Source organism: Vipera ursinii, assembly GCF_947247035.1.
Source record: "Vipera ursinii genome assembly, chromosome: 7".
Classification (NCBI taxonomy): domain Eukaryota; kingdom Metazoa; phylum Chordata; class Lepidosauria; order Squamata; family Viperidae; genus Vipera; species Vipera ursinii.
Window position 1 is genome coordinate 18,658,434 of NC_139521.1, and position 22,662 is coordinate 18,681,095.

Here is a 22,662-nt window from a genome sequence, read left to right on the forward strand (position 1 = left end):
TGCACCCCATCCTTCAGCCAAGGTTGCTAATGAAGCACAGATGGCCCAAATAGCCCTGCACTCTTACATCCGAGCCCAACACACGGGTCTCTCTTTTCTCAGTTGTGTTTACAGTCAGAGATCAGGCCTCACACAGAGCCAGGCACGAGCATCTTCTCCCTCTAACCATGGCAAGAGAGCTGTCCAGAACAAGGAGGTCGGTGCAGGCCCACAGAGGTGACACTGGAGATACCCGCAGCCTCCCGCAGGCCGCACTGACAGTGGCCAGAGTCCCTCCCCTCGCGAGAAGGCAGAGAGGCAGCTGGCTGCTTTTCCCTGCTGGGAGTGGAAGTGGGAAGTGTTCGACTTCAGGCATGGTTACTGAAGCTAAGGAACTACCTTCCTACCGTACTTGTATTGTATTGATGTTTTTAAATACTTTGTAAACTGCCCTGAGTCCTACAGGAAAAGGGCGGTATATAAATTCAATAAACTTAAACTTAAACTTCCATGTTCTTTGCCTTCTGCTTTGTTCCGCTGGAGAAATCTGTCTTTGCAAGAGAGGCAGAAGTGATCACCCTTTTGCAAGCAGGAAATCTTGCGGGTCTCCTCACGAGGAAGGAAACCCCAGATGTGGGGCAAGCCAGGGAAAGTGTGTGTGTGTGTGTGTGTGTGTGTGTGTGTGTGTGTGAAATCCCCAGCTGCTATACCTATGCAAGATTTCCTGCTTGCAAAAGGGTGATCACTTCTGCCTCTCTTGCAAAGATAGGGATTCCTCCAGTGGAGGATGCCAGCAATCCAGGTTGGGGATGCAGGCAAGGAAGGAAAACCCCTTCTTGGAGCATCTGGGATGGAGAACCCCCCTGCCCCACTGCCTGCCTTCTCCTAATTTTCTACAATGTGGGGAGGAGGAAGGAGGAGGTACAGAAGCAGCGGGCGAGATTGCAGCCCAGCCTAGAGAAGGGGAAGGAAGAGCCAGTTGGAGAATGTGTCTTTCTCCCCCGACCCCTGGATGGAGAAGCCTTCCTTGCCTGCCTGCCACCCCGGCAGCATTGTGCAAAGCTGCCAGCCATGTGACATGCCCAGCTGTGGTGGGTCAAGTGGCAACTCCGGGCAAAGGAGGGGTGCGTGGGTGGCCACCTTCAAACATGCGCTCTCATCTGCCTCTGTGTGCATACAGGCAGGGCCATGATGCTGCCAGTTCACCTTGCCCCCGGCCGCTCTGTGTAGTGAGAATGCTCTGCTGCCTGCCAAAACCAGGCTGGGGTCTGGGCGGAGTAGCACAGGACAATGGGAGGAAGGGAGGAAGGGACAAAGAGGGAAGGAAGGAAGGAAGGAAGGAAGGAAGGAAGGAAGGAAGGAAGGAAGGAAGGAAAGAAAGAAGGGAGGGACAAAGAGGGAAGGAAAGGAGAGAGGGACAATGGAAAGGAGGAAGGAAGGAAAGAAGAAAGGAAGGGACAATGGGAGAGAGGGAGGGAAGGCACCTACCCCAGTCCCACCCCTCTCCACCAGAAGACCATGGATTTTGCCCCCCCACAGGAACCTGCAACCTGGGCCGGGCCGCATGGCTTTCACAGCCCCGGCGGCAGCTTCGTCCACCATGATCTCTTTCAAGGCTTCCTGGAGCGAGAGAGTCTCTTTGGCAAAGAGTTTCTGCTGCAGCTTTCTGCTCCAAAGTCCACAGATGAGTCGGTCTTGAAGACTTTCTTCTAAATTGGTGAATTGGCACAGATGTGAAGCTTGTCTCAATGCCTTGATGAATTCTGTTGCTGTTTCACCAGCTGCTGAACTCTCTGTTCGAATGTGTGCCTTCAAGCTATTACCGATAGCTTGGGCTGGAAATAGTCGCTGAGCTGTTTCTTCAGGTCTGCGTACATTACAGACTCCAGCTGCACCGGTGTGACCAAGTTCTCCGTGATATCAAATGTTGCAGGCCTGCAGACACACAGGAGCATTGCGGCCTTCAGGTTGTCTTCGGCGACTTGGTTGGTGCGGAGGTAGTTTTCGACCCTTGAGATGTATGACACGCATCTCTCCGGGTGAGTGACATCAAATTCCTCAATCTTTCTGACCTTCGCCATCTCAGGAAGTCTTCATGGCTTGGGCTTCTCTTCTTCCTTGTCCTGCTTCTTCATAGGCCCTGGGACTGGTCCGCAGGGGTGGTGGTCGCTAGCATGGCTGTGCTAGGCTGACCGAGGGGGGGGGGAATGCGTTCCCTGCCAGGCGCTTTGGCTGGCCTCACCCCTTAGTGACTTTCAGCTCTTCTGAAGAACCAGGATCCCACCTTCATCACCAGTCTTGTGTACTGGGTTCTTTGCAGCAAGCAGAAGATGAGGTGAGAGAGTTCAGGCAGGAAAATGCTTTATTGAATGTAGGAACTGAACTGTTAACCAAGGCTTCTACGCAGCTATTTATACTCTGGCCACTAGGTGGTGGCCAATAGGTTTGAAGGAACCTATTGCCGCCCTAGAGCCAACCAATGGTGGTCCTGGACACTGCTTTTCTGAGGAGCTAGCGACTGTTATCCAACTCCCTGATTAAGCAATCTCAAACAGCATTCAAACCCACGTGGTACAGTTCAAGTAAAACAGGCCCAATACATTACATGGGCCCTGACAGTAACTATGATAATTATATTTGTGTAGCTTCTTGATGATAGTAATGATGATAATAATGATGTTTATGTCATGGTTCCGATTAAAAAGGCAAATCAAAGAGCACTGTATGATTATTTATTCTAAAAAAGTCTATAATGAGCAGAACTGAGCATCAGCACTCATGGATGGATACCAGAATTTGAATTCTCCTCCCCTTGACACATCATATCCTACAGAATCTCCCTCACTTAATTATACATCATGAATCACATTCACCAATTAGTCCAACACACGAAGTTTCACTTCCCTTGAAGAGCACTATTTCTTATCTTCTTAAAACGTCTGGATTGAATCCCTCCTGCGCTTTAGTGATTCAAAGCCAAACAGTTAAAGCAAAAGGCTGCCTCTTATATTGTCAGTGCAAAAACATGTCAATGTTTACAGCATTGGCAGTTTAATTATCCATGCAATAGATAGAATATAGTGGCATTTAGAAGACTAATAACATAACAACAACAATAATAATAATCGAGTTGCTAAAATTATACATTGGAATTGCCATTAGTTTGGCTTTGAATGCAGCAAAAATTACTGGGAACACCAAATTGACAAAGTTCTTGAAAATGAGCAAGTCAAGATCCTGTGGGATTTTTGGATCCAAACAAACAGATATCTGGCTCACAACATGCCTGACATCACTATTGTGGACAAGAAAAAAGTTTGGTTCATTGATATTGCAATACCAGGTGATACATGAATTGAAGATAAACAGTTAGAAAAATAACAAAATATTGTGATTTGCAAATTGAAGTTGAGCAATTATGGAGAAAGAAATCAATGGTTGTACCAATAGGAGCCCTTGGAGCAATACTCAGAGGGCTGCCTAGATATATAGGAATTTTGAACTTAATCGACATGAATATTCTGACTTTGCAAAAAAAACCTCCATACTCGGAACTGCCTATGCTACCTTAATAGTTTTTAGTCTTGGTTAGGACTTAAACTGTTAAGTTTGTACCAGTCACAGGCTGTGAATCAAACTGAAGATTAACAACAACAACAACAACAATAATATGGCAATACCAGATACCAATAAGTGAATTGAAGACAAACAGCTAGAAAAAAATAGCAAAATATCCAAACCGACAGACGTCTGGCCCACAACATGCCTGACATCACTATTGTGGAAAAGAAAAAGTTTGGCTCATTGATATTGCAATACCAAGACATGCATGAATTGAAGAGAAACAGCTAGAAAAAAAACAAAATATTGTTATCTAAAAATTGAAGTTGAGCAATTGTGGAGGAAGAAATCAATGGTTGTACCAACAGTAATAGGAGCCCTTGGAGCAATACCCAAAGGGTTGTCTAGATACATGGAAAATTTCAACTTATTAGACCTAACTATTCCGATTTTGCAAAAAACCCCACCATATTGGAACTGAATAACTCAGGCTGTGGCTATCAAACATCAAAAAATATCTGCCACCTCCTTTACATGGACGATCTGAAGCTGTATGGAAAAACACCATCTGAAATAGAATTTGCTGCTCAATATTGTCTGTATATATAGCCAAGATATTGCAATGGAGTTTGAATTGGACAAATGTGCCACACTCACTATCAAATAAGGAAAAATAGTGATAACTGAAGAAATCAAGATGCCACAAGAAAATAACATTAAAAGTCTGGATGAAGATGGTTACTACAAATACCTGGGTATTCTTCAAGCTGACAACATCAAGCACACTGAAGTCAAGAAAAAGATTAGAAGTGAATCAAGAGAGTGAAGAAGATCTTAAAGTCCAAACTCAAAGGAGGCAATCAACACCTGGGCAATTCCAGTCATTAGTTACATAACTGGAATAGTGGATGGACTCAAGTAGAACTAAAAGTAATGGATAGGAAGACCAGAAAAATAATGACAATGAATCATGCCCTCCATCCTTGCAGTGACATTGACAGACTCTATTTACCAAGGCAAATAGGTGGGCATGGAATGTTGCAAGTACATCAAGTAGTTGAAGAAGGAAAAAAAATGGCTTTGGAAAATTATCTGAAAGACAGTGAAGAAGATGTATTGAAGTTAGTACACCAGGAAGGCTTACTGACTACTGGAGAGACCAAACTGACCTACAAGAAAGACCAAATGAAAAACAGAATGGAGGCATGGGAAGACAAAGCACTATATGGCCAGTACATTAAAAAAATAGCAGGGAAAGCAGAAAACAAGACCCAGCAATGGCTAAGAGCAAGAAAGTTTAAGAAACAGACCAAGGAACTAATTCTGGCTGCACAAGACCAATCCTTAAGGACAAATGTATACAAAGCCAGAATTGAGAAGACAGCAACAGACAGTAAATGAACCACCTGGTAAACTGCTGTAAGAAGATTGCCCAGACTGATTACAAACAACAGCATGACAAAATCGCAACAATGGTGCATTGGAAGGTCTGCAAAAAATATCATTTGCCTGCAAGCAAGAACTGGTGAGACCATAAAATAGAGAAAGTCATAGAAAATAAAGAAGTTAAATTTCTCTGGGACTTTAGAATTCAAACAGACAGGAACCTGCCACATTACACCCAGAACCTAACAATTCTTTAAGAAAGACAAAAAAACCTGTATAGTGGATGTGGCAATGCCTGGAAACAGCAGAATAGAATAGAAAAAATTGGAGAAGATAACAAAATACAAAGACCTACAAATAGAAATAGAAAGACTGTGGCAAAGGCAAGCAAGGGTAGTAGCAATAATAATAGGCACCTTGGGTGCAATCCCAAAACAACCAGAGCACCGCTTGAACACCACTGGCATTGACAAATTTGCCATCAGTCAATTGTAGAATGCGGCTTTACTGGGAACAGCTTCCATCCTGCAACAATATCTGTAAGACCATGTAACATCTGCCTATTCCATATCCTTCGTAAGGACTTGATAGGTAGAAAAAAATGTCAAATCCAATCTGAACATCTGGTTGACTGCAATGATGAAGCAGTAACTGTGAGAGGGACCTTGGAGTCCTAGTGGATGATCACTTGACTATGAGCCAGCAGTGTGCAGCAGCAGCCAAAAAAGCTAACAAAATCCTGGGTTGTATAAACAGAGGCATAGAATCAAGATCACGAGAAGTACTATTACTGCTTTATAAAGCCCTAGTAAGACCACACCTAGAATACTGCAGCCAATTTTGGTCACCACACCACAAAAAAGATGTCATGTGTGGAAAAAATTCAAAGAAGAGCAACTAAGATGATCAGGGGCCTGGAGACTAAAACATATGAAGAACAGCTATAGGATATGGGTCTGGCTAGTCTAAGGGAAAGAAGAAATAGGGGAGACATGATAGCAGTGTTCCAGTATCTGAGGGGCTGCCACAAGGCAGAGGGGGACAAGTTGTTCACCAAAGCACCAGATGGAAGGATGAGAAACAACAGTTGGAAACTGATCAAAGAGAGAAGAAACCTGGAACTAAGGAAAAATTTCCTGACAGTGAGGACAATCAACCAGTGGAACAGCTTACCCACAGAAATCATGGGCGCTCCATCACTGGAGATTTTTAAGAAGAGACTGGACATCCATCTGTCTGAGATGAAATAGGTTTTCCTGCTCGACTAGGGGGCTGGACTAGAAAACCTTCAAGGTCCCTTCCAGATCTATTCTATTCTATTCTATTCTATTCTATTCTATTCTATTCTATTCTATTCTATTCTATTCTATTCTATTCTATTCTATTCTATTCTATTCTATTCTATTCTATTCTATTCTACGATTAATCATCATTATTATCATTATCATCATCAATCATCATCTGTACCTATCAAGGCAAATAGATGGGGGTGGAATGTTGCAAATACACCAGATGATTGAAGTAATAAAAAGGGCTTTGGAAGAATATTTGAAGGACAATGAAGAAGATGCACAGAAGTTAGTTTACACAGAAGGCTTACAGACTAGTGGAGACACCAAACTGGCCTACAAGAAAGACCAAATAAAGAACAGAATGGAGGCATGGGACTACAAAGCATGACGTAGCCAGTACATTAAAAAATAGTAGGGAAAGGAGATAATAATAAGATCTGGCAATGGCTAAGAGCAGGAAAATTAAAGAAAGAGACTGAGGAACTAATTGTGTCTGCATGAGACCAAGTCTTAAGAACAAATGCATACAAAGCCAGAATTGAGAAAACAGCTACAGACAATAAGTGCTGCCTATGCAAAGAAGCTGAAAAGTTGCTATAAGAAGATCACACAGACTGACAACAAAGAATGACATAACAAAGTAGCAACAAAGGTACACTGGGAAATCTGTAAAAAATATCATTTGCCTGCAAGCAAGAATTGGCAGGACCATAAAATAGAGAAAGTAATACAAAATGGAAAAGATAAATTGCTCTGGGACTTTAGAATTCAAACAGACACCTACCACATAACACCCCAGACTTAACAATTGTCAATAAGAAAGACAAAAATATCTGAATAGTGGATGTGGCAGTACCTGGAGACAGCAGAATAGAAGAGAAAGAACTGGAGAAGGTAAGAAAATACAAAGAACTACAAATACTGTAGAAATAGAACAACTATGGCAAAAGTAAGCAAAGGTAGTACCAATAGTAATAGGGGCCTTGGGTTCAATCCCAAAAGAACTGGAGCACCACTGGCATTGACAAATTTGCCATCAATCAATTGCAAAAGGTGGTTTTACTTGGAACAGCTTCCATACTGCGATGATATCTGTAAGACCATCAAACATCCAGATCTGCTTATCCCAGGTCCTTGGAAAGGACTCAATAGGTAGACAAAAGTACCAAACACAGTCTGAACATTTGGCTGACTGTGCAATGAATAAAACAACAACAAATTTATTAGAACTTACTAATTAAATCCTATACTATTCCAATCATTTTCAAAAATGATTCTCTCAAGCTATACCTTATTTTGAACATGTAGTCCATTAGCAGATTTGAAAGGCTGGGTGTAGTCAGTGATGTTCCAGGGAAAGGAAGATCAAAAAAGGCAAGACTAGCATCTTACTTTTTTGATACCTCTACTCCACTCCCTGTTGATGCCATTGAATGCAACCCAATCTTCAGCCTGACTCATTCAGAAAATTCATCCCCAGTTTCATTAAATAAGTAATCCTGAGTTTTTCCTTGAACTTTATGCAGGAACACATTTTCATATCTTGATTATGATTTTCAGAACCACCACAGATTAGATTATAAGTAGTCCTCAATTTATAACCATTCATTTAATAATGGTTCAAAGTTTTTTTTAAAAAACTTATGACTTGTCCTCAAAGTAACAATACTTGCATAAACCCCATTGACATGGGATTCCATTTATGATGGCTGCAGAGTCTTGTAATCATATAATTGTGATTTGTGACTTTTCCAGCTGGCTTCTGACAAGCAAAATCAATTGGGGAAGATGGGTTCACTTAACTATATGATTCACTTAACATTCATGTGGTTTGCTTAACAAATGTGGTAAAAATGGTAATAAAATTGGGTTCAGTCATGGAAAAACTTGCTTATGCTTCATCACTAAGTGACCAAAATTCCGGTCCCAATTGTGGTTGTAAGTTGAAGATTACCTGTAAATTAGGCAAGATAGCATCTCTGAACAGGTTGAAAGAAAATATGTGTGTGTGTGTGGGGGGGGGGGTTGTGTGCCTGAAAATTCATCCTGCATGGCAGACCTTATAAAAGAAAATCAATTCCGAAAGAAGTTTCAAAATAGAATGAAATGTAACATACCGCAAACCATAAAGAACAGTTCCATCTGGATGTAGCCGAATCATTCGATTTTTCACAGTAACTCCATGAACAAAGGATTTCTTGTCATTCAGGAAGTATGTATCTGGAACCCAGAGATAATCAGCCACTCTGTTATCCAAAGTTAGATTTAAAGGTATGCCAGAATAGGATAATCTTTTATCCCTCCAGGATTGCTGGAAATACATAGTTAGTGTATAGTCCTGGAAAAAAGTAAAAAAATAGCAATTAATATTATAGATCTTATTAAGATTTGATTTTATAATTGCTATATAACATCAAGATTTATATCCTGATTTTCTTCCAGCAGCTCAAGATAATATTCACTGCACTCTCTCCCTTTTGATGGAGCTTGGATCGAGACAAAACAACTGATTCAATTCGCCCAGTGAGTTTGTATAATTGAGGGTTGACTTAAACATAGGTGTTGTCAGAATCCACTCCAATCCACATCTTAAGAAAGAAAGACTCTTGGAGGCAAGATCATCCAGCAGGAACTTTTGCTAAGACATAGATGATAGAAGGTATAATAGACAGAATCTGAAAAATCTCCTCACAGATCGATATTTTTAAAGTGTCCCCAAGCAAAACCCCATCCCTCAGATCATTTGGTCAGTTCTGGATCAGTTAAGTTTCAGGTGGCAAGCCCCTCATGGGAAAGGGAGAACCATCAGTCTATTCATAGCACAATCACTCCCTCCCCTTCACATTCCATCCCAAGAAACAAACCAGAATTCCCCCACCCCCTTTCTTAGTTGCTCATAAGATCAGAGAGAGAGAGAGTGACTCTCATCAATCTTATTGTGATGGGTAACAGGCAGGCTAGATAAACAAAAAGTTACATCTAAGGAGAGGAAATGGTGGGAATAAACTCCCATGTTTATTCCCTTTCCTCCTTGGGAATGGCAGGATCCAAGGGGCGGGTGAGATTTGGGTTTGCACAGAAAGAGAGTTAGAAATGAAATATAAATGGATTCTGACATCCTGCCCTCCTTTAAAAAAGGACAGGAAACAAAAATATAGAAGTTAGCCCAGTTTGCTGAGATATTCTGTATGAAACCTCTTTAGCAACTTGTGTGCTCTAATGCGACGTTTATTGACCCACTCATTTTCTGTGGAGGGGAGGTGTTTCCAAGCTACTAAGTATTGAATTGCTCTGTGGTGATTCCTAGAATCTAGGATTTCTTTAACCTCGAAGTTCTTTCAACCATGATAGGAGGTGTATGTGTGTGGGTGGGTGGGTTGGTCGTAGGGGTGACTGTTGTTCCCTTTTTAGTAAACTGCAGTGAAAAATTGGGTGTATTTGCCTAAGATTTTTGGGTAGTTCTAATTCTACTGTTACTGGGTTTATGATTCTTGTAATTGGAAAAGGTCCAATATATTTTGGTCCGAGTTTTTTACAGGGTTGTAGGGATTTTAGGTATTTTGTGGATAAATATACCATCTCTCCCACCCTGAATGGTGTGGGATTGACTCTCTTTTTGTCTGCCTGTGCTTGTCTAGCTTCGTCTAAAGCTTTCCTAATGATTGGCCAGGTGTTTTGTAATTGTGCAATCCATTCCTTCAGCAATGGGATTTCTGGTTCATTTGGGATTAGTTCTGGCATAGGGTTTAAACTTTGACCGGTGGCTATTTGAAAAGGAGTGTAGCCTGTGCTGGAGTGGACTGCGTTATTGTAAGCAACTTCTGTGAAAGGGAGTAGGTCCGTCCAATTTGTTTGCTGGAAATTAATAAAGCATCTTAAATATTGCTCAAGTACAGAGTTCCCCCCATTCCGTTTGACCGTTCCCTTGAGGATGGTAACTAGACGTCAGTCCCTGAGTAGTTCCTAAGAGGGATAAAAATTCCTTCCAAAACTTTGACATAAATTGTACTCCCCTATCTGACATGATGCATTGTGGTGCCCCATGCAATCTGTAAATATGCTGCTAAGGCTTTTGTGGTGGGGATATTTTGGCAAGGGATGAAGTGCACTTGTTTGGAAAACAAGTCTGTGACCACCCAGATGACAGTGTTCTCGTTGCTTTCTGGTAATTTCACTATAAAATCCATGGCTATTCCTTTCCAGGGGGCTGAGGGGTTCGCTACTGGTTGTAACAGTCTGGGCGATTTCCCTTGCAGCCTCTTAGCCGGCGCAATACCAGAAAGGCATACTCAGACTCAGGTCAGGATACGTGACACAGGAAATACAAAGCCTGACACAGGAAATAACTCCAAACAAAAGGGTACAAAAGGGTATAAAAACCTATGCCCTACATGTGCTCAGTCCTTTTCCTGCTGGAACCATCTTTCTGTCTGGCTCTCCTCTGCAATAAACTGTAACCTTCTTTCTAAAGCAGTCACCATGTTGTTTATCCCTGGCTTGGATGAATCACGATAAAGACTTTTCCTCCTACAATTTGGCACTCCAGAATGGGACTCCAAGTTAACCTCTCCAATGGACTGAGACTGGTAAGCCCCATCTTGCCGGCAGCAGACCCCTTGTGTCTGTGGATGGGTTTCCCAGGCCCTGCCCATGTGGACTCAGGGTAGTAAAGGGAGTTTTGGGTTTGAGCTCAAGGGCTGCTTTGGAAAGAAGGTGAAGGTGAGTACCTCTAAATTTTAACTTTAAAGTCCAGGGGAGTGAGAGAAATGTGTCTATGTTTTTTTTGTGTGTGAGTGAGAAGATCCTTTTTTCGCAATCACAGTTGGATTTTTGCTCCTTTTGGTCTTTCCTAGTCGCAGAAAGGATCTGTTCAAGTGGCAGACCCTGGAAAGTATGGGGGTTTGGCCAGAGCGCAGGACCTTTTGTTAGGGAAAAGGGAGAGGCTGTGTGAAAATGGAATGAAATGAGTGAATGAGAGAATTGGATTTGGGCAACTAGCTGGTTAGGCCCTGTAAGCAAAGCAAAGCAAAGTTAAGAAATTAAGCCCTGGGCAAGGAGTGTCCATTACCTCTGGAAAGCAAGCAGAGGTGTTCACAGACATTTGAAGTCTGCAAACAGTGGTGGTGAAAGATGAAGGTAAAGCTAGTAAGAGCATCTACGTACCTTCTGCAGGGGAGCAGAAGAGTCCTCAACAGACCCCTTTCTGGTCTGAAACCATGGTGGTTGATCCCTAAAGAAACATCCCAGTTCTCTGTGAGGGATCCAGAGTGCTCCATGGGTTCCTTTTTGACTCAAAACTGTGGTGGTAGGCAGAAGTCTCACTAGGAGGCTTCAGTGCACCGGACTAGATAGAACCAAAGTGAACCCCTGAATCATGGGGTGTTCTAGTTGAAGGGTTGAGATAGGCTCCCCAGTAAAGCTTGTTTGAGGCCTGGGATTTGGCTAAATAAATGTACTCAAAGGGAAATTAAAGAAAATAAGAAATAGCAATTCTCTCCCTCTCTCTCTTTTCTCTTTGCAACCTCTTGGTATGTTTAAGATTTGTGCCTTCCCTAATTTGAGTTAACTGAGATTTATGGTGGGAATGACTAGGATGTGTAAAACTAAGACTTCTGTTTCCTTTTCTGTTCTCTTGTCTTTGTGTGTATATGTGTGTCAAAGTCTTTGTGTGTGAGGTAAATGTGACTGTTAATTGTTTCTAACCCAAAGAGAAAAGAATTTTAAAATTCTGCTAGAAATTCTGCTTAAAATAAGCTACCAAAAGGAAAATACCCTCACACTCTTTGGCCTCTGTTTGGGCTGTTCTTAAGAGTACAGAGAGAGAAAGGGGAAAGAAAAACAAACAAACAAACAAACACATTATTCCTCACTCTGTTTGGCCAACAAACAGAGTGAAGAATAATGTGTTTGTTTGTTTGTTTGTTTTTCTTTCCCCCTTTCTCTCTCTGTACTCTTAAGAACAGCCCAAAGTTAGCAGGAGGGAATGTTTTAAGTTCATCTGCTGGAAAAGTTTTATTCTTACTACTACTACTACTACTACTACTACTACTACTACTACTACTAATAATAATAATAATAATAATAATAATAATAATAGTTGGAAGGGACCTTGGAGGTCATCTAGTCCAACCCCCTGCTCAGGCAGGAAACTCTATAACCAACTTTATCAAATGCCTTACTGAAGTCCACAGTAATTGTATCCACAGCATTCCTCTGGTCCACTAATGTTGTCACTTGGTCAAAGAATGCAATAAGATTTGTTTAGCATGATCTATTTTTGACAAATCCAGGTTGGCTTTTAGTAATGACTTTGTTTGCCTCTAGTTGTTGTTGTTGTTGTTGTTGTTGTTGTTGTTGTTCTTCTTCTTCTTCTTCTTCTTCTTCTTCTTCTTCTTCTTCTTCTTCTTCTTCTTCTTCTTCTTCTTCTTCTTCTTCTTCTTCTTCTTCTTCTTCTTCTTCTTCTATGGGAACTATATCAGCTCTTTCTCAGTCCTCTGGTAGTTCCCCAGTGCTCCAGGATCTTTGAAAAATATAGTTCAGTGGTTCTGAGATCACATCTGCCAATTCCTTGAGAACCTTGGGGTGTAATCCATCTGGTCCTGGTGATCTGAACTCGTCTACGCTGGATAGGTGCTCACTTACCATTTTCTTGCCTATTTTAACTTGTGTTTCTAATCTATTTTTATGGTATTGTTTTTGATAGGTTGCACTGGTTTTTCCCCTCTCCCTTTGTGTAAAGACAAATGCAAAAAAGAAAAAGAAAAAAAAAATGAGTTAAATAGTTCTGCTTTCTCCCCATTGCTTCTCCCCTTCTTGCCACTTTCCCCACTAATGGACCAATTATTTCCTTAACTTTTTTCTTGTTTTTTTACATGTTGAAAGAAGATTTTTTTTTGTTATTTTTGACTTTGGTCACAAGCCTTAGTTCATTTTAAGCCTTAGCTTTTCTTACTTCATCTTTGCATGCTCGGACTATTTGCTGATATTCTGCTTTAGTTATGTGCCCCTTTCCACTTTTTATACTTGTCCTTTTTATCTTTCAATTTATAAGAGAGTTCTTTATGCAGCCATGCTGGTACCTTCTGAGAGCTGTTATTTTTCTTCTTTGTTGGTATTGTGCTAGACTGTTTTTTTTTAAAAAAATTCCCAAGCTTCTTGAGTTGTTTTCCTCTTGAGGATTCTCATCCATGGAATCCCTCCCAAGCCCTCTCTAAGTTTATTGAAATTAGCTCTCTTAAATTTCAAGACTCTAGTTTGACTGTGTTCTATTGCTTGTGCTTCCATAATGTTGAATTCCAATATTGCATGATCACTCCCCCTCAAGGTTCCTGTGGCTTCAACACCTTCTATCATCTCATTTCTGTTAATGAGAATTAGATCCTGTATGGCTAATCGGAGAAATGTAGTTATTTCTTATAGAGAGAGAAACTCCACCTCCTCTTTTATTTGGTCTGTTTCTTTTAAATAATTTAAATCCCTCTAGCTGAGTGTTCCATTTGTGGGTTTCATCCCACCATGTTTCCATAATGGCAACATTATCATATCTGCCCTCATTTACCTGAATTTCTAGTTCACCCTGTTTACTGTTCATACCCTGTGCATTGGTGTATAGACATTTGAGTCCTTTATGACTGACCCTGTGTTTACTTTCTACATAACCTGTGTGTGGTGCCTGAGTTCCCCTATTTTCTTACCACCTGTTTGGCTAGTGTACTTTGTGTGGCACTTGCTATTAAAAGCTTGATTTTGCTTGATAGCAAGGTTGACATTCTTGTCCACACACACATCTATGTTACATGCACTGCTAACCCTGTAATTTTTTGATTGCTGAGGACAGGGATGTTCTGTATCAATTAACTCACTGCCCCCATTGTTTAGTTTAAATATACCTCCAGAAAATCTGTGAGTTTATTGCCAAGTAACTCAGTCCCTTTCTTTGATGGATGCAAACCATCTCTTTTTTTTACATTGTTTCATTGGACCAGCTACAGACATTGTGACTAATATAACCTTAAGTCTTAACATGTTACAAATGTTCAGTTCAGAAATGAGACCTTTCATGTATGTTCTCTTACCAGAATCCAGCATTTCTTTTGTCCTCATCTGGGATGTCCTCATTCTGTCTGCCTATCTGTTTCTTTAACAACTGCAGTATTAATGCCTTTTCAAACTCTGAATGCAAGCTACCCCCCATTCTACTTCTCCTTTTCTTATCCTCTGTTCTCCATGCCTTTGTCTGCCTCTCCTGGGAGAGTCCACCCAGAAAGGGGGGAGGAGTTCTTGTTCTCATGTCATGTTCTCAGCCCTGCACAGATGACCCCCCCAAACTTTGGAAGCAGAGCACATTGACCCAGATGCTGCCTTCATCCATCTGAGCCATGGAATTGAGTTTTGAATCCAGCCATCCACTAAAAAAGCCACCATGTAACCTGAGTGGAACAGATTTTTCCAGGTTCTACCAGTCCCCCAGATGCCTGTGAAAAGCTGAAGAAGGAAGGAGTCCCGGAGCCATGGGTCCCCACATGAAGCCTCAGAAGAAAATTAGGAAGACTATGGGGGAAGGGTGGAAACTCATTGTAAAGTTTTCTTTCTTGCTCCATTTGTATTGTAATAAGCCACTTGGATGTATTTATGGAGAAATGGCATTTGGGAATAGTTGGCACAGCAAGTCCTGAACACCTTGGGACCTCTGTCTAGTGGGAGGGAAAATTTATCCAGAATGTTTGCATTGCCTGTTTGTATTTATTTATTTATTTTATTTATTAATTTAATTTGTGTATTAGTAGCTGCACACACACACACACGCTATTCATAATCACACTGAGTCTCCTCCACCTATCTTCAGTAAAGCTCCAGCCTGATACTTGCCCTGTGTCATTAAAACTTTGTAGGAACAACTTCCTGCAAATTCCAAGGGGGAGAGAACCAGGCCCCCTCAGGTGATTTGCAATTCATATGCACTGACTGAGGAAGTAGCAGGAAAGAGATCTCCAAACTTAAGCCCTGAATATTTTCCACTGGTGGATTCACTATGTGCAACTTAAGAAAAAAAATTAATAGCCTGGCTTGCATACTGGCAAACCTCAATTGGACATTACAAACCTCAATGGACTGAATTAAGAACTAAGGCATGAAACAACCCTTGAAAATGGGCAGCCAGTGGTTATGTACTGAGGCAAACCATGGCTGTGAAGAATTTTGGGAGGAATGGGCAAACATGACTGGAAGCTAAAGGTGACATCCAACATTTGAAAATGATTGGCACAGAATATTGGACACTATAAATTTCTTTTCCACCTAACAAATTTTTTTGCCCCGACTTTTAGAACTTTATGGGTTGGAAGATCCCCTTTTGGGAGCCACTGCAGGGATCTTTTTTCCTGCTGCCTCCATTAGTGTTTTTCTTATTTTTGCATTAACAGTTTAAAGCTTATTTACCAAGTATCCCTGATCAGACCAATTTTAATCTTGTGCCAGTAAAACTGTGTCACCCACACTATTATGGCACAAGGGGGGGATTGTGGGAAGTTAGCTCCCCAGAGAAGGACATATTAAAAGGGCAAAAAAATATATTTCCTAAAAAAATATTGAAGAACCAGGAAAGCATGCCCAGGTCTCCCTCCCCCAAGCAGAAAACCAGTTCTATACACATGCAAATGTAAACCATCAGGAAGGTTGGAGCTGGAAGCTTAGGAAGACAAAGACCTAAAATCTACATACCCCAGCCCCAGGAAAGCAGGATATGACCTTTGGACATAATAGGATTGACCAACAACCATCAAGAATACCAGAAAGGCATATCCAGACTCAGGTCAGGATACGTGACACAGGAAATACAAAGCCTGACACAGGAAATAACTTCAAACAAAAGGCTCCAGAGGGTATAAAAACCTACTCCCTACATGTGTTCAGTCCTTTTCCTGCTGGAACCATCTTTCTGTCTGGCTCTCCTCTGCAATAAACCTTCTTTCTAAAGCAGTCGCCATGTTGTTTATCCCTTGCTTGGATGAATCATGATGAAGACTTCTCTTTCTACAACTCAAACTGTCCCCTGCTACATCCTGGGATAGGTTTTTGTAAGAGAGGGGCCATCAGTTTGGCCTCTGGTTTTTCCTTTAAGGGAGGTTTACTTAGGTCTGGTTGTTCTAGCTGGGATTCCTTATTTTTCCCTGCTTCAGAGCCTTTTGAATCTAATAGTTCTGCCCAGCAATACCAGTATGGCAAGAGCGCAATCTTGGTTTGAGCTATTTTAATATTTTGTGATCAAAAGTACCAACTTCAGGCCAAAATTGGTTCCCAGCCTCATCACTGAGCAGAGCCCACTTCTTGCATAGTTTGCACACATGCTTCTTTCTCATCCCCACCTGGGAAGGTAATTTGTCCTGACTCCAGGTTTCCATCTGTCTCCCTAGGGGAGATCTCAGTGGGATCCTAGACTCTGAGCTTCACAGTCTTAGGCTGTTCTTTCCACCATCTGCAACGAGACTCCAAGGTTTCTTTTTCCTTTTTTTCCCTTGGGTCCCTCACAATCTGTGGAACAGCACCGCCACCATCAGGTGAAGGTACCTTCCAACTATGGTCTGCTGCCCTGTGTTTTTCAGGCAAATGGCCTGGGAGAACTCTGTCAAAATTAATCAGAGTACAGGCACCTCTTTTTCTGCAATAGGGATTCTTCAGTGATTCTTAGCTAGTTGCCCAGGAGTGAAACCCTTTCTTTGTTTTGCACTCACTCCTCACACACTTTCTTTTCTCTTTCTCAAAAGATCCTGCACTCTGGCCAAACCTCCTTGCTTTCTAGAGTCCATCGGTCACTGTCTGGTGAAACTAGCAATGGATCTGGGGGGCGGCTAGGAAAAGCACAAAGGGAGCAGAATCTATCTTTGGCAGAGAGAGAGTCCCACTTACACACATGCCCCCCACCATACTTCTTTCGCCTCCTGGGCTTCCTTAAAACTGTCAAAAATTTAAATGGTTCTTACCTCCTTTTGAACAGCACTCTAACGCAAAAACCCTCAAAACTCCCTTTACTACCCTGTGCCACTTGGGCAGTGTCTGTGGAGCTTATCCACAGAAAAAGGGAATCTGTTGCTGGCAGGGTAGTGGCACTCCAGGCCCAGTTTGATGGTTTGGTTATCTGGGAATCCCTTCATGTTCTGTGCTTAGTGTTGGGTGGAGTATGTAAAATTCTAAATCCCATCATTTCGCTGCTTCTGTTTGTATGACTTATTTGGTTATGAATGAGCTATGGGCTGACTATTTCTGCTTCCTTATGAATGAAGACATCTAGATAAGCTGTATTTGCTTGTAGCAGGCATCTGGTTACATTGTTTTTCTCTTTAAGTGCCCACATTCGCCTGTGATTTTAGCACCTCACTAACATTCCTTTTGCAAGCATCTGCTGGCTCTCTGTGGAATATGTCTCAGATGGGCTTTTTACTAGTGGCTTGTCTTTTCACATTTCTTAAGGTATTTTCTAATGGCTGGGTTTTCTGGGGTGGGTGGGGTGAGTTTGATTTCTTACACCACTGAAGCACATTATTTAGAATGACACACATAAGGTAAGTCACTGTTTCAAAAGTCAGAACCAACATCCACACTGAGTCTTTCCTTATATCTTAGCCATCTTCTTTTTTCTCTATTTCCTGGGCAGGTGTTCAAGCTTACCCCATTTTAAGCTAATGATTCCATGCACCTGGAAATCATTCTTTCTTCCTTGGCACTCCTTTCATTTTACCATCTATGCCAAATGAAAGGGAAACAAATTTATCCTGGCCAAGCAATACTAATCAAACTTCTCAGATCAAACACATCATGTCAAACATGAAGAGCAACAGTATGGATGTGCCTTAAGGGCTACAAGTCTACAGCATTTCTTGGATCTACACAGCAAACAAGTGATTCATTCATCATAAGTGAACCTATCAAGCCTCACAAGATTACTGTAATTGTGAGGAGTTTGACCAGAACATGGGAACTCTATACAATGCCATGAGTATACTGCAGGGGTTGAAATGTTGGATTGGTATTAGGAAAACTCAGAATCAGGACTACCTGGAATTTTTCTAGGAAACGTTAGACAAGTTACTGTTACTTCACAATCTTCTTGCATGGTTACTAATGTGGGCATTAAATGAATATCTCTATGGAAGCTGCCCTGAAGTCTTAAAGAAAAAGCATGTTATAACTCTATCAAATAAAGAAATAATAAAGTCATGTGCCACTAAGAACCGGTTGTCTTCTTTTTATCACATTTCTCAAATGGTCCAATGAAGTGTTTGGTCTTGCCTCCTGCCCCAAATAAATCAATGAGATCTGAAAATGTCGCTTATTGAAAGAAAACATATATGAAGATGAATAAACAGCAAAACTGACCAAACTTTAAAAAATGTGGACAAATTTCAGAACTGGACGGAACAGATTTATCTGTTTTATTAAAACAGATAATTTATCTGTTACTTTTCTCAGTTTAAAAAGTATTATCCAGACAGATTCATCTATATTTAAATGAGTAGGCAGGAGGCCCTTTTCAACTTAATGCATGCAGAAGTCTAGGATTTTCTGAGATGGAAACTTCTCCTTTCCAATGAACTGTCCTGACCCATGCAAGTGAAATCAAGGGAGAAATCACCTTGGACGAAAACAGCTGCAGCATAATCGGCTCTATGTCCAGACAGAGACAAAAACCCAAACACACATATACTGAAAAGCAAAAGGCAGGCTAAAACTGTTTTCCAAACTGGTGCAGTTCCTGGGATCTGCTCAGGATATTTACACCTTGTTCTGACATCAGCATTTGCTTTCTTGGTTCCTTCCCACTAGGTTGGTGTGACACATTTATGAGCAATTATTTACTGAGAAATTGGAAAAGTGATGTTATTCCAGACATTAAGGAATGGCTTTTGGAAATGTGTGACTTATTTATGCTGGAAAAGGCATTTTTTTCTACCCATTAAAGGATAAAACAATACAGGTAGCCTTTCCTTAATGACTGGTTGCTTAGCAACTGTTTGAAGTTATGAAACTCCACCCCACCCCCAAAAGCTGCTTATGACCCGATTCTGGAATTCTGATGGTGGCAACTGTGCCCTGTGATCACATAAAACATTAACAGAATCCACAATAGAATGAGAATCAGCATCTCCACTAGATCAGGGCCTTTCAACCTTTTCACTGATTGTACCACTTTTAGAATATGGCAACATTCGAGTACCACCAGTCACCTACAGTAGCAAGGTGTCAAAAACTTGATGACCAAAAAAAAGGGAGAAAGTGATAAAGTACAGGTAGTCCTTGACTTACAACAGTTTGCTTAGTGACTGTTCAAAGTTACAACGGCACTGAAAAAGTGACTTATGACCATTTTCACACTTATGACCGTTACAGCATCCCCAGGGTCATGTGACTTACATTCGGATACTTGACAACTGATTCATATTTATGATGGTCATATTGTTCTAGGGTCATGTGATTGCCTTTTGCAACCTTCTAACAAGCAAAGTTAGTGGAGAAACCAGATTCACTTAACAACCATGTTACTAATTTAATCTCTCCCTCCCTCTTTCTTTCTGTCTCTTCCTCTCTCTATTTCTTTCTCTCCCTCTCTCTCCCTCTCTCTATTTCTCTCTCTCTCCCTCTTTCTCTCTTTCCTTCTCTCTATTTCACTCTCTCCCCCTCCTCTCTCCCTCCCTCTTTCTTTCTCTCTCCTTCTCTCTCCCTCTCTCATTCTCTCTTCCTCTATTTCTTTCTCTCACTCCCTTTTTCTCCCTCTTTCTCTCCCTCTCTATTTCTCTCTCCCTCCCTCCTTCTTTCCCATTGTCCCTTCCTTCCTTCCTTCCTTCCTTCCTTCCTTCCTTCCTTCCTTCCTTCCTTCCCTCCCTCTTTGTCCCTTCCTCCTTCCCTCCCTCTCTCTCATTGTCCCTCCTTTCCTTCCTTCCTTCCTTCCTTCCTTCCTTCTCCATTCTTTTACCAAGAAACCTGATGACTACTTAAGTTTAACACTTCTATCATAATCCAAGCAACCAAGCCCCTCAAATCACTTTATAGACATAAATTGAGGAAAATAAATACTCGGTATAGCCCAAACTGTCACAAGAAGACATGCTCGTAATGATAAGAAATATTTTCTGATGAGGGATGTCAGAACCCACCCCAATCCACATCTTAGGAAAGAAGAACTCTTGGAGACAAGATTGTCCAAAGAGAAACTTTTACTAAAACATGGTTGACAGTGGATAATCTAGACAGAATCTGGAAACTGTCTCGCAGGTCGATACTTTTAAAGTATCCCCAAGTAAAACCCCTCCCCTCAGTCCATTTGGTCAGTACCGGATCAGTCAAGTTTCAGGTGTCAAACTCCTTGTGGGAAAGGAGAGCCCCAGTACATTTGCAATATTATTACTTCCTCCACTTCACATTCCCGTCAGAAATACAAACTAGAATTCCCCTCCTCCCTCTTTCTTTGTTCTTCTTAGTTCAAAGAGTTTCTTCCCTGGTCTTTTGTGATGGCCTCCAGGCAGGCTGAATAAACAAACCTTGCATCTAAGGGATAGAGATGGCTCTTAACAACCCTGCCTTCTCTTTCTCTCCTTGGAAATGGCAGAACCCAGTAAGTGGATGAGACTTAGATTTGCATAGATAGGGAGTTAGAAATGAAATATAAATGGATTCTGACAGGGGATTTCTTGTTAAGAAATCAACATGAGCTCATCATTGCTTCCTAACAATAAGGCCACTTAGACATCCTGAGCCTCCATTACTGGCTCAAGAGGAAAAAGGGCAGCTGAGGGTGCCCTGAACTATCTTGTACTCACCTGCCCATTTACCAGAGCTGCACACCAGGATTGAAAGAACCACAACCTGTAACAGGAGGTGGCAGCCATGATGATGTCACTCGGTAGCTGTTTTTGTCTCTCCCACTATAACCTCCCCTCCTCTCTCTTTCTCTCTCTCACTTGCCCCCCTTGTAAAATAACCCTCACCTCTGCGGTGGCCCCCGCAGCCTATCAGAGAGCAAGAGCCACGGTGGCACAGCCTCCTGCTCAGTGCGAGAGTTTAATGGCATCACCCAATTACAAGCCACTTGACAAGGGAGTTGACTGAAGTGACAGCGAACCAATGAACGATCAGAGTTGAGGCTCTTGTGAGGTAGCGCCTCTCAACATGCAGCAAAATTGATATACAACAGGGGGCCTTCAAACTTGGCCCTTTCATGACTTGGGGACTTCAACTCCCAGAATTCCTCAGTCAGGCATGCTGGCCCGGGGATCAATTTGGAGGTGCGGGGAGCAGCCAACGGCTGCCCATGGGAGCTTGAAGTGGCCACCTTTGGAAGTACCAACGCTCAAGCCAGGCAGAGCGAGCAATGGGAGAGGAGCGGGCCGATCACCTTACCAGTAACTGGGACTCCACCACGCCTTCCCAGTGAGGCCGCGGTTCTACCAGGTGGTGGGGTGCATGGGCACAGGGCCAATCAGGAGCCCTGCAAGGGGGCAAGCCCACATGAAGAGAGAGAGAGAGAGAGAGAGAGAAGGGAAGCGCTATTGCCTCTCTCTGTCTCTGTCTCTCTCTGCAAATGGCGGAGGACTGGGAGCCATAATTGAAGGCTGAAACGCCTTCAGCTGTAACTGCTTGCACATGTTTGTGCATGTGTGAGTAGGGATCAATGCTGCTTTCCAGGTGATAAGTGGTTCTTCGGGGCTCAGCAGACGCATCGGGATCAGTGCCGCTCTCCAGGTGATTGGTGCTTCTTCGGTGCTCACCAGAAGCACCAGGATCAGCAATGAGCTCCAGCTGGAGCCTGGCGCTGATCCCAGTGCTTCCGCTGAGCCCTGACAGCCCTGAAGAAGCGCCAATGAGCTGGAAAGCGGTGCTGATCCTGGCATGTCTGCTGAGCCGACAGCCCCGAAGAAGCACCGATCAGCTGGAAAGTGACGCTGATCCTGGCATCACTTTTAAGTTTTCACCAGATTGTACATTTAGACTATAATCTATTTGTAGATTACCAATGATGATGATGATGATGATCTTTTAATAAATGATTTACTGCTTTTTTATTTCTTTGCTCAATAACAGAATAAAACATTATATCTAAGCTTGTGTTTGGTTGTAAAAAAAAGTTTCTACATTACATTGACACTGGATTTTTGATTCATTTTAGACATATAATTTAATGTTTATGCCAGACATGTCAAACTCACGACATCACATGACATCATGTGACGTATCAGAGCTTTTTCTCTATTGCCGGCAATGGGGTTGGCGTGGTTTCCTGGTGACATGTCCTGCCCGTGGGCTGGCAGTTTGACATCCCAGGTTTAGGCTATTAATCATTGTACATTAGACTTTACAGTATATTTAATTATTTACATAACTTTGTAGAACTGTAAATTTACTTACAGAATTTAGAGGTGCAATGCTTTACATGTTAGCAATATTCAATTTAATT

General features: G+C 42.0%; 1 protein-coding gene across 1 annotated transcript in view; it reads right to left on the bottom strand.

Moving 5' to 3' along the window:
• GABRB1 (gamma-aminobutyric acid type A receptor subunit beta1) overlaps positions 1-22,662 on the bottom strand; it is a gene marked incomplete at its 5' end in the record, with an annotated part of 140,821 nt that overhangs the window by 55,575 nt on the left and 62,584 nt on the right. The window contains one exon of the mRNA XM_083366933.1: positions 8,336-8,556. Coding sequence (XP_083223059.1) covers positions 8,336-8,556 — 221 coding nt within the window. The remainder of the gene's footprint in view (positions 1-8,335; positions 8,557-22,662) is intronic.